This window comes from Lampetra fluviatilis, chromosome 31 (assembly GCF_964198595.1).
Source record: "Lampetra fluviatilis chromosome 31, kcLamFluv1.1, whole genome shotgun sequence".
NCBI lineage: Eukaryota > Metazoa > Chordata > Hyperoartia > Petromyzontiformes > Petromyzontidae > Lampetra > Lampetra fluviatilis.
Genome location: NC_136305.1, coordinates 8,254,035 through 8,266,278, shown reverse-complemented (window position 1 = coordinate 8,266,278; position 12,244 = coordinate 8,254,035). Strand labels below are relative to the sequence as shown.

Sequence of the window (12,244 nt, the reverse complement as noted above, 5' to 3'; positions counted from 1 at the left end):
TCGTGTGTTTCAAAGTGAACATTGAAGAGCTTGTGACATCATTTGCACGAGGAGGTCATTGTGTGCCAGTGTCACGCTAAGAGTTTAAAAATTACATTAAAAATAGATTGAATTGAAATACATGTATAGTATAGCAATCATCGCCCCCTACTGCGAAATCTTGGCAGAACCCTCCTTAAAATACTTATGAGACTCGACGAGGCTTTCATGGGTAAACAAGCCTAAAAGTAACAACATGGCAAAATTAATAAAGTTAATGAGAAAATAGAACGATTTCCTTTATTTATATTCTTGGTTCTTTCGGTAAAGTCACGTAAAAGGGAAACAATAAAATAGTCAAAATATAAAACAATATTATTTTATATTGTTTTATATTAATCCCTGCAGTCACGAAAGCTTTAAATCAAGATTTCCTTTATTGTTATACTTTACTTGGCGTCGGCCACCTTCCAACATAGGTCCGATAAATAGAGGTCGTGCTTTTGTTGTTATTTTGGACCTTGATTGGAGTGCATTCCGTGAACAGTGTGTGTTTCCCCTCACTATAAACTGTTTTATAACTTTACCGCCGCACACACCTGGCTCACTAAGTTTTACGTGTCCTTTATTTTTATTTTTCAGAAAAGGACCAAAGAAGACACTTGGAAATCAGAAGACTTGAAGAACCAGCTAAAAGTGGGAGCTAATTTCGTATTGACTTCACGTCTAATTAATTAAAGTTAAACCTCTTGAAACCGAATTGGGGTAAGCCGGAATTTAAGGTATGCTGGAAAGGCGACTGAAAAACTAAAAAAAGAAAGAAAAAAATACCAAAAACTCTGACCAGAACACTGGGTGCTAATTAAGCTGCACAAGGAAGGATGTGGCATTGTCATCATTAATGAATTAAAATGCAATTAAGAAACAAACAATAAATACAACCATAATGAATGGTTTAATTATTTAAGTACAGTGTATTTTATCTGGATTTGAAGCTTTCGTGACTGCAGGAATCCATACTCTTTGGTACGTTCGGTAAAATCACGTAGGTATAAAATAAAATAAATCACGACGTTTCGATCCCAACACAAGCGGTCGTCCTCAGGCGGAAAAAATATCATCCAGCACTGCTGCATTCTATAATCCAGCACTGCTGGATTCTATTTTTGGATTATATTTTTTCTGCCTGAGGACCACCGCTTGTGTTGCGATCGAAACGTCGTGATTTATTTTATATTATACCTGCGTGACTTTACCGAAAGAACCAAAGAGTACAGTGTATTCTGTTCATATATTACTTGAAATAAATTTTTTTTAAATAGTCCAGCTTCAAGAGGTTTTCATGTGATTAAAACTGCATGCGCCGTTTATCGCCACGTGTGGCTCTGTGCTGCCGGTGGTGCTTGTGCGTCTGCATGGGCTGCGACGTTGATGCGGCGTGCCATTGCCTGTCCCGGCTAGCAGGGCGTGCATGCCGACATGAAGGAGGCGGAGGAGGCTGAGCGCAGGAGGCGCAGGGAGCAGCGACGACAAGCAGAGGAGGGGAGAGGCGAGGAGAGGGTCCGAGGTGAAAGGGATGGGGAGAGGAGGCGGCCGGGAGAAACCGCAGGAGACAAGAGCAGGGACAAGCGTCGGGAGAGGGACGAGGACCCTGCGCGACACAGCAACAGGGAGAGGTTAAAAGAGGGAGAACAGGAAAAAGGGAAAGATAGAAGAGAGCGCCAGGAGCAAAGGGAAAGGCACGATCGTGTTGAAGATAAACCAAAGAGAGACAAAGAGAAAGAGAGGAGGAGGGAGCGGGAGCAAGAGGCCGACGGGGCTACAGTGGGCATTCATGAGCGTAGAGACAAGAGAGATAGGGATGCTGGAAAAGAAGAGAGAGTGAAAGAGAGAGAGCGAGGTCAAGATGGAGAGAAGGAGAAGAGGAGGGACAAGGAAAGGATGTTGGGTGGAGACCGTGATGCAGACAGACACAGGAGTAGCCGAAAGGAAGAAGAAACTTTGACAAAGAAAGATGAGGGCAGTCGGAGGGAGAGAGGCAAGGGGGCACTCGATGGGTATCAAGTGAGTGACAGAGAAGTCCGAGAAAAGGACAGAGAGAGGCACAGGAACCATGAGACACACAGAGATCGTGACGTGGAGAGGGATGGAGGGAAATTAGCAGATCGAGAGAGGCACAAGGATAAGGAGAGAGACCGAGAGAAACGCAGGGAGAGAGACAGGGACAAGGAGAGAGAAATGGACACAAGGAGAGACAAAGAAGGGGACAAGGAACGAGACAAGGAGAGAGACAGACACAGAGAGAGAGAGAAATATCGAGACAGAGAGGGACACAGAGATAGAGATAAAGAGAGAGATGCAGAAAGAAACCGAGACAAAGACAGGGATAAACACACAGAGAGAGATAGGGACAAGCGAAGCGTCAGCGAGAAAGACAAAGAAAGAGACAAGGAGAGGGACAGAGAAAGGCATAAAGAACGAGACAGAGACAAAGGTCGGGAGAGGGAGCGAAAGGAGGGCAGGGACAGGGATGTGGAGCGGGACAGAGATGATCACACGCGTCGTGCTGAGAACGGGGACAAAAGAAGGGTGAGGTATGCGGAGGCGGAAGGGAGTGCGGGAAGGAGACACAGGGACAGCACTGCAACCACAGGTGGCGGAGGAGGATCTGCCCTGGGAGCCGACTCCACAGGCCTGGTGAGGCCCTCACAGGTGTGTGCTGCATCTGCTGTGTACGGGTGGGTAGTGGAGCACAGGGGTTCAGCTGTCATAAGCCGTGCCTGTAATCACGGTGCTGTTGGTAAAGCCCTATGCTATTGTCTATTCCCTGTTGTGAGATAAAAAAAACGTAGCAAAGCCACACAATGTGTTTGCAGTGTCTTACTGTAATGGGCCGAGGCGCATAACTCTTCTGCTTGAGTTTGGTCATCATATAAATTGTGTAGCAGAAACACGTGTGGTTATGAAGGTCTTCCTCTTCATAATAATGAATGCATTTATCCAAGAAAGCCTCATTAAAGGTCCTGCATTTGGGATATTGTGGCCAAGTCCAATCAGGAGTGCTTTTGCATGTTAGAGGAAATGGATGTACCAGAGAAAACTGAGGCATACAATGGAATAACCCCCGTATGTCTACGGAGAATGAAGAACATGTTTTATGTACTGTTACCTCCTGGCCATATCACAGCCCAGTAGGTTGATTATCATTATTATGTTTATTTCGGCAGGAAAGCCTCACTGAGTCTCATGACTCTTTTTAAAGAGGATTCTGCCATTTGTTTGCCATAGGGGTGATGTTTGCTATGTAGATTCCAGTTGATTCGTTTATAGGTAATTTTTCAAATTTTGCATGTTCAGACAGTGACGGTTGATACACAATGACCTACTTTTGCGAATAACATCACGGGATCTTTGATGTCCACAGTGAAGCAGATGGCTCATATATTTTTGGTGAATACACAGCCGGATTCAAAACTCTGCAACTCATGGTGAACGCGTCACTGCTAGGTCATGTCACCGAGTTTTACAAATCTACATGATCCATACTCACGAAAACTTCAAATCTAGATTCTACATGATCCACTTACCACCAAAGTGTCGATGTGTATGTGACTACACCTGGGTTAGGATCTACCATTAGGCTATGCCATGCCCATCTAATTCTGCACGAACAGCAGCCCACTAAGTTGTGGGGTAGATGGGTAGCTGGATGGCTGAGTGGTAGGTGGGTGGACAGATGGGTGAGCAGGTAAAAGAGTAATTGGTTGTGCAGGCTGTGACGGTCGTGTGTTTCTCTTCGACAGCCTGGAGCCGCCGGTGCAATCCGGCCTTCATCTCCGCAGGATGACGCAGCAGCGGAGTACGAGGATGACTTTGAGGTGCTCTAATCACAGTCTAGTTTTCTTCCTTCTGACATCATTTCCACTCACGTGAGGTCTGACCTCCTGGTCTTTTTTCTCCACTCATTCATGTCCTGGGTCATCTTCACATCCACTCAACACAGTCTTTCATATTCTAGCCCACCACTCCAAACTACCTTTTCAAATGCCTGCCTCCCAGTATTCACCTTGGTGCTTTCATGTTCATCAGCTTTTTTCCCCGATGTAGTTTTGTTCTCTTCTGAAGATATGTCCGAGCCAACTGAGCTGATTTTTTTTACGCTTGTCTGAGATGGACACCACGAGCCTGATAGTAACATAGAATAAGTTAGGGACTGTTGGCAGTGCTGCACAAGCACAAATCAAATCAGGTTCGAATGTATATTTTGTGTAATTTAAAGTCTGATGCAATTCCTTTATCTTTAGACCAGGTAACAGCCCATTGAGATGAGAAGTCACTTTTACAAGGGATACCTGGGTAAGAAATACATTGTAACAGCAAACAGGAGATAATGAGATGAACAAAGTAGATGCCTGGACTCTTGACCACCTGATTATGTGCTCGGTTCTAAACCCACAATAATAATAACATGTTAATGATTCTAAGAATGGCAATGCACTAGTAATTGCCATAATTATAACACGTGTCATCTATCATGGCAATGCAGATAAACTCTGCCACATACACGTACACATGAAACATTTGCAGAAAAAGAGAACATGTAATGTGCCATCAGTCCAACAACCCCAACACAAAAAAAAACACTAAACAGGGCCAATGAGCACACACACATTGTTTATGGATGGTGACTACAGAAAAGGGAGGTCTATGTCTCTCACTATTCAGGTCAACCAGGTGTCTGTTATAAATAGACTTTGCATTAGTTTTTCAATAACCATGTGCGTGTACACCCAAAGTGCCTGCTAATAGCACTTGCCCCAAAAGTGTATTAAGGCTATACAGGGAATCTTTCTCATTGTATACTCTAAGTATTCAGTTCCTCATGTGTTCCCCCATTGTCTGTATGTGCTGCAACACCATCTTGTCGCTGGTGTGTGTGTGTCAGGATTATGATGATGACTTTGAGGATGAGGAGGGCAGTGCTGAGGAGAAGGTGGTGGAGGTGAAGGCCTCGAGGGAGGTCAGCGAAGGTCACCCGGGCTCCAATCGCGAGCTTGAGGCCGTGCGCCGGGCCATCGCCGCTGAGAATGAGCGCGTTGCATCCTGGAGCCCAAGGGATGAGGTGCCCCCAGCAGCTGCAGGTTCTACGCGCACACTCGTCTCACACACGCTCATCTCATATACCCTCTCACGCACACTCATCTCACACGCAGTTCATCTCACGCACGCACACCACACCCATCTCAGTCCCCTCACCCTGCACACATTCTGCCGGGGCCCCACAGTATTGCGTCACATGTCACGTGACCATCACATATCTGTACTGACCAAATAACCTCACCCAGTGCAGTTTTTGTACATGGTGTGACTGACCTTTTCACACGCAGTAAAGTGTTCTTAATGTCACAATTGCATACTATAGTCATGGTAGGTGGAGCGGTGGCACAGTGGTAAGTGTACTGCACTGTGAACAACGAAACCTGAGTTCGATTCCTGGCCACGGCTAATCAGCCAGTGATATCTGAACCGGTCCTGGGCATCCTATCTCCCCCATCCCCTTCATAAACCTGCACTCACCGGCATGGTGAAATATCATTAAGAAACACACGTGACTTACATGGCGTGGGTAGGCCTTCAACCAACAGAGCCGTACAATGATCATGGCATTGAGAGTTCCCTCGCAGAACTTTGCCGTGCAAGCTAGCTGACACGTTAAGGCACAGCCACGTGCCCCTGCAGCCCGGATTACCTGCAGCACCGTGCGCCCATCTGTGCAGAGCCCCAGAGTGCGAGAGCAAGCAGAAGCGGCAGCGGGAAGACGTTTATCGACTTCACGGGGGCCGGAGAGCGCACTGCTACTCGGAAGGTGGTGGCCAAACAGCGGTGAGTGATACTGGCCACCGAGGGTTGCCACCTAGCAGGTCCTGCCTTGTCCCGGGATCCTCCACTTTTTGTGGTAGCTGTCATGAGAACATCTGTAAGTCTTCCCATGACATTTTAAGTGAAAATGATTTTGCTAGTTGCGGAATAATGCACCACTCGGTACCACTCAAAGGTGGAACCCCCCTATGCACACCTCATGAACCTACGATGCAAACTACAGTTACTGGGTTTCAAATTCACTTCTTTGTCAAAATGGGTTATGTTCTTTAAAATGCATTATTTTTTATAAAGAACATTCTTTGGAAATCTTATAGGAATGATAAAATGTAAACTTCTTGTCCAAAAAACATATCTTATTATGAGAAAAATAAAACGTTATGTGTCCTTTGTAGTTTATTTCTGTTAAATGTATTGCCACTTTGTTGTGTATTCGTACACACTATAACCATGTGCAAGATTGCAAAAAGAGGCAAGTGAGGAATTGTGCACAGTGAGGATGGAGCGATTAAATCAGCTCGTGGGCAGGATGCCAGGTGGAATTTTACAGCATGCAGAACTGAGAGAGATGGCGATGGATTAGCGAGGCCTTCATCCAGCATTTGTTTGATAATCTTCACTTATTTTGCTTTTAAAAAATCTAGTCTTGATTTTTTATCACTGTGCTGTTCGTTTTTCTGCACGGAGATGTTTTGCATAGTTTTTACCCAGGTCTCACCACTCCTTTTTTTCGCAACGGGTTCTCACCTGTTTGCAGAGTTCATGTACGTATGTTGAACTTCTTTTGCACCGTACGTAGCCAACCGCGCTAATGTATGCATATGAAGTAGGCGTAGTGTTGCCAAGTGCAGAGGTATGGTGATGTTTTTGTTGCAGCAAGCGTGGCCTGGAGGTGCTGCGCATGATTCAGCTGGACACCGTGACTTTTGACCTGCTGGACATGCCCCCAGTTAGCGAATACGACGCCTATATTTCAGCCTACGGTCGCTCCAACACCAAGCAGGTACCCCGCGACAAGGGTACATCACAGGTCACTTGCCCGACATATACCTCGCATCACAGGTAGCTCACCTCACAGTTGCCCCACCTCATTATGTATCAGGTGAGTGCTGTGTGCTGGGGTTATGTGCAATGTAGTGATATGATTGCTGTATGCAGGATTATTTGCATTGTTATGTTCAGGTGCAGTGTGGTAGTATGAGTGTTGTGTGTAGACAGTGCAATGTGGTGATGTGATATTGGCCATATTCATCATCGCACTGTCCAGTCGTCCAGAGGGACTCGTGGGTCCCATCAGATGTGTGGTGACACTAACCGTGCAAGAGGCCTTTTACAAAGCGATGAACAATTACTCAACGGGCCTTGGTCACTCACGTGTTTCTGATGATGATGATGATGACGATGTGCAAGCATAGTCCAGTGTGGTGATGCGAGTGCCACGTGTCGATATATGTGCAGTGTGGTGAAGTGCAGGCATGGTGCAGTGTGGTGATGCGAGTGTTTTGTGCAGGCGTACGTCCAGTGCGGCGAGGACAATGTGGAGCGAGAGGTGCAGACGGAGGAGATTGAGACGGAGGAGAAGTGGAGCCAGCACCCAGGGGAAGGCCCCACTGTGTGTGCAGGTCGGCCAGAGTCTGTTACACATTTTTTATCATCATACACTACACTGGTACTCTGCATATGTTTTCTATACGTGCGTGTATCTACACCGTGCACACACCCACAACAACACATGTACCGATATCAAACAAACTTCACACATTCATCTGCAACACTGCATTAAAAGGAAAAGTACATAATCACTTGCGTTTGGGGCATATGCTATGAAGAAGGGCAATGGCCCTATGAAGGCAATGACTCTTCTTCATAGCACATGCCCATTGTCCCAAACATCACCTTTTACATACTTTTCATTTACAGGCAGTGTTAATGATGAATATATCGAGTTTTATGTGATTTGTGCTTATGCACCACTGCCACTGTAATATCCCCACAGGATATACCTATATCACGTACGTTCCTCAATATACACATCCCAGCGTCATATACAGTAAAACCCCGGGGAGCTGGATTTCATGTCCATCCGTATTAATCCGGCGAGCCAGACTTTGCAGTTACCTCCTTAGTGAGTACATGAACACTGAAAAAAGAAAATGGAACTTCTGCTGAAAAATACACAGGGCAGTGTGTACTGGGAATTAACACCGAGAGACAGAAAGATAAGCACATGTGTAGGACAACACATGCAAATTAGAGACATCTTCTTAACTAGTGAAGGAAGTCGCTTGGACAGGACCTATCGATGGAAGGCGGATGATGGCCTGTGGATGAGACTGGTGACAATGGCAGCCAAAGGAGAGAGCACTTCTAAGAGGGAAGCCAAGATGGAGTGATGAGATGAGCTCATGTACATGGGCGAGCTGGATTGTGACTTTGTAGCACCGTTAGAGATGGCGATGAGGTAAGGAGGGCTTAATCCAACATTACATAGGTCATGCATGGTGATGATATTACAATTAAGAATGGATATGAAATGATAAATGGTAAATGAAACACAACATTTTCACATACAGGCTATAATTGCTACATTTTGAGAAGCCATTGTCAGCCTTGATCCAATAAAGACCTTCCCAGACTGCAACCATCCCGTGGTCACTCAACGCAAAATTCCGTCGCTCTCCTCCCGCATGCTAGCGGCTCTCATCACTCCGTATTCTCGGTGGATGTCCTGGTTTCGGGCACGTACCCTCCTAAAGTGGATGACTTTGATTTAGTTCACACAAATGGTTTAATAAAATCTATTGGACTTATTTCATGTTAAAGTAATTATTTTCAACAGACGGACAAATCACGACCTGGGTAGTAATGCATGTTGGCCGTTTTGTCAAGACGTGAATCTGGTGCATGATACACAGTGCTGTTGGGATAGCAAGTGTTGGGACTGTCGTGCACAATTCGACTGCTCTGTAGGATGGAGATGAAATCTGTAGCCCTAACTCCAACCCCATCCCTATCCATCTCCTTGTTCCTACAGACCAGGGGTGGGGAACCCAATGCCTGCTCTTTGTGACCCAGCGGTAGCTTGTTTACCGCTTGTTGTTCACGGTGTGAATCCATTGGGATGACACACAGCAGCAACACCCCCACTGCAAACATTTGGCAGGACCCTCCTGAATAAAAAAAGAGTCATGAGACTCGGCGAAGCTTTGCTGGGTAAGCAAACGTAATTATTAAATAATTAATATCTGGCCCATGTGGACTGTGTGATCGCCACACTCGGTCGCGTAGCGTGGTTGGCATGTGTCCCGGTACAAGGAATAATGTGAGGTTCCCTGTCCAATTTCCACTCCCCCTGCCCCCCCCCCCACCATTTTTCATAGCCTTGCGCCCATAGGCCCTGGTGCAGTTTCATTGCCTGCACACTCGATAGCTGCGCCACTGCTCACAGCACTCCGCTTCTGTCTGCAGGCCCAGCGGACGATGCTCGAGGAGGCGTGGGAACAAGGGAGGAGCAGCAGCTCGACGCGCAACGCCTGCAGCGCTTCCTGGCCTCCGCCTTCCAGGCACGGCACGCGTAGTTCCTGCTGCTATAGCTGCTGCTGTTGCTGCTGCTGTAGCTGCTACGGCTGCTAATGCTGTAGCTGTACCATCTGACGTGCTGTGGAAAAATCCCAGAACTTGTGTTTGTGCTGAATGATGACCGATTTAGAGATGAATTTACACCTCTTTATCTTGGTGTCCTGTGTGCTGAATGGTATCCATGTCTGTGCTGGATGATATTCCCGTGTGTTTTGTGTCAGATGATTTGTCTGGTTTGTGTATTGGATGAAACGACCGTTGGTGTGCTGAATGACACCTTATGCGTTTGTGCCTCTCAACCTGTTTCTCTCCGCACCACATTTTCGAGCATGCTCGAGTTTTATGGCACACCAAACCAAAAATAACTGTGGGCCTGGGTGGATAGTTGGCCGGGAGTGGGGGTTGACGGGTATCTACCGTACTACGCCGTGACCAATAGAGAGGGGAGAATGGGACGTGGGGGGTGGTGCCTGGAACAGCCACTAATTGGCACAGAGAGTTCGTCTATCCAAGCTTGCGAACAGCGATGTTCTTTCCGGTAATTCCAAAAATACTGCAGCACATCTGGGTCTTTGCGTGTCACACTGGCGTGCCGCGGCACACAGGTTGTGAAGCACCGTGCTAGGTGATCGTATCTTGTCTGTGTGCTGGATCTCCTGTTTGATGCATATGTTTGCTGGATGGTATCATCATGCCTGTGTGCTGAATTATACTTCATGTTCACGTGCTGGATGGTGGCTCGGCTTTTTGCAGTGCATCGGGGCAGTGACGTGGCCCGGCGGTAGCGGGTTTGCCGTTTTTTGCAGAGGTTCGTGGTTCGAACCCAGCAAGCCACCCTACGAGTGTGTTAACCATGAAGTACATGCCATCCACTTCACACTGGATTATCCCCTAACGTCAGTCAAATCGAGTAGACCATGGTCCAAATTAATCTTGATTTGAAGCTTTCATGACTACAGGAATCCATACTCTTTGGTTCTTTCGGTAAAGTCACGTAGGTATAAATAAAATAAAACAAATCACGACGTTTCGATCGCAACACAAGCAATCTTCATCAGGTGGAACAACCACAGCAAGAAAATGCTTCAGCATTTGTGATTTGTTTTATTTTATTTTGTTTTTACCTACGTGACTTTACTGAAAGAACCAAAGAGTTTGGCCCAAATTAGCCAAATTAAAAAAATTACCCGCAAATTACTCATTTGGGATGACAAATAGCAATCTCTTTCCCCTACCAGCAGACTAATGCCCGCTTGCAGGATAGGTGCTCTGGCACCTTGTGCCACACAGGAACATCTGCTGGAGGTGCCTTTGCAGTTTTTTGAGGTGTGATGTGATAAGTTGCTTATTTCTGTGCAAAGCGCTCTGAGGCTCCCTTGCGTAAAGTGTGCTCTATCAAAAAAAAATCATCATTACCTGCCAAGGTGGTGTCTGTGCTGCTGGAGGAGGAGTGGACAGAGAAGGAAGCCTCAAGGAATCTCGAGACACGCACCAGCAGCCTCTCAGTCGGGAGCAGCTTTTACCCTCTACACACGGACCTCCCGTTTTTGCACGGTACTCGATATGCCACCCCACCACACGCACACACCGTTCCATGCTTTTTTCTCCAGTAGAGGGCACTGTATGAACAGGTTTTGGATTGAAAGTGGCTTCAAAACAAGGAGGTGGCTTGGTGCATCAGGGAGCTAATTAATGCCCTGTCAGAGCTGCTCAAAGTCTGGGTTTGAATCCAGGTCCCTGTCCTCACCCCCTCTCTACCAATTGCACCCTTCTTCTCTAATGTTGTCCCTCGTGCATGTAAAGGTGCGGTTGCGTATTAAACGTTCAGTCAAAGTCATTTCCTGCTTAAATAAGCATTGAGGAGGCCGTGGTCACATCCTGATTATTGCCCTAAGCCAGTGGTGGAGTTTCCATGTACCCTGTAACAGGGCTAGTCTATCCATAGGACAACTGCTGTTGAATCCCTCCAAAAGTGGTACTCAGCCCATGATCAAAAATTGATCTGTCAACCTTCCAATTGTGAACAGCGGATCCACCAGGGTTGCAGTTATACATTGAAATTGTTATCTTTGTGTGTGTGTATGCTGTGTGTGCGCGTGCACACTGTGTACAGGCCGCACTGTGTCGAGGTTGCACGTCTCTGAAGTGCAGAGGCACATGCTGCTGAGCGTCCATCCTCCCGGGCCGAGCGGGGCGCAGGTGGACGCCGTGCTCACCCGCTGTGTGGTATTGTGCGTCTGGGACCTCAGGCAACCATCTCAACCACAGAGGGTGCTGCTCAGTGAGCCAGAGGTGAGAACTTGTGTTGCTTTATATGCTACATATATGTACGAATGTTGTTAAAAGGTAACCACTGAACCGGTAACGATTTAAAACCGAATTTTTTTTTTGTAACCGAAACTTCCTTCCCCCGTGGGCGTTGAGGTGCCATACCCTGGCTTGCCAGTAGAAGGCGGTAAGCAAGTCAAGTAGAAGAATTGCCATCTGCCTGCATCCATCTATACGGGGATTGAGTGTTGCTCCCTCGCACAGGGCGTGGGTTCCTGCGGGTGCTGTGGTTTCCTCCCACGTGTATAACAATTGCTCATCATTAATTGGCTGAATACATCCTAACATAATACCCAATGCACGAACCCCTTGCAAATAGTTATATGAATCAACATGACGTTCTTGGATAAATAAGTAAATTATGATGATAAAATTATGATATTAGAAATGTTTTGTTTGATAATAGGCATTTATATATGTGCCGAAAACTGCCAGTGCCGGACCCCGGTCACAGCTTCGGCTGTCATCTGGAAGGAAC

At 46.6% G+C, this 12,244-nt stretch overlaps 1 protein-coding gene across 5 annotated transcripts in view; it reads left to right on the top strand.

Moving 5' to 3' along the window:
• The window catches only part of DYNC2I1 (dynein 2 intermediate chain 1), a 40,420-nt gene that overhangs the window by 1,539 nt on the left and 26,637 nt on the right, over nt 1-12,244 (top strand). For 2 of the 5 annotated variants that reach the window (XR_013639501.1, XM_078871020.1), the window contains exons 2-11: nt 622-675; nt 1,441-2,691; nt 3,783-3,857; nt 4,925-5,120; nt 5,757-5,862; nt 6,736-6,862; nt 7,370-7,481; nt 9,328-9,422; nt 10,863-10,992; nt 11,552-11,730. Coding sequence is in view for 4 of the 5 variants with exons in the window: in XM_078871020.1 (XP_078727146.1) it covers nt 622-675; nt 1,441-2,691; nt 3,783-3,857; nt 4,925-5,120; nt 5,757-5,862; nt 6,736-6,862; nt 7,370-7,481; nt 9,328-9,422; nt 10,863-10,992; nt 11,552-11,730 (2,325 nt within the window). In the remaining variant the exon portion in view is untranslated. The remainder of the gene's footprint in view (nt 1-621; nt 676-1,440; nt 2,692-3,782; nt 3,858-4,924; nt 5,121-5,756; nt 5,863-6,735; nt 6,863-7,369; nt 7,482-9,327; nt 9,423-10,862; nt 10,993-11,551; nt 11,731-12,244) is intronic. The other 3 variants (XM_078871021.1, XM_078871022.1, XM_078871023.1) reach the window with 3 other exon arrangements.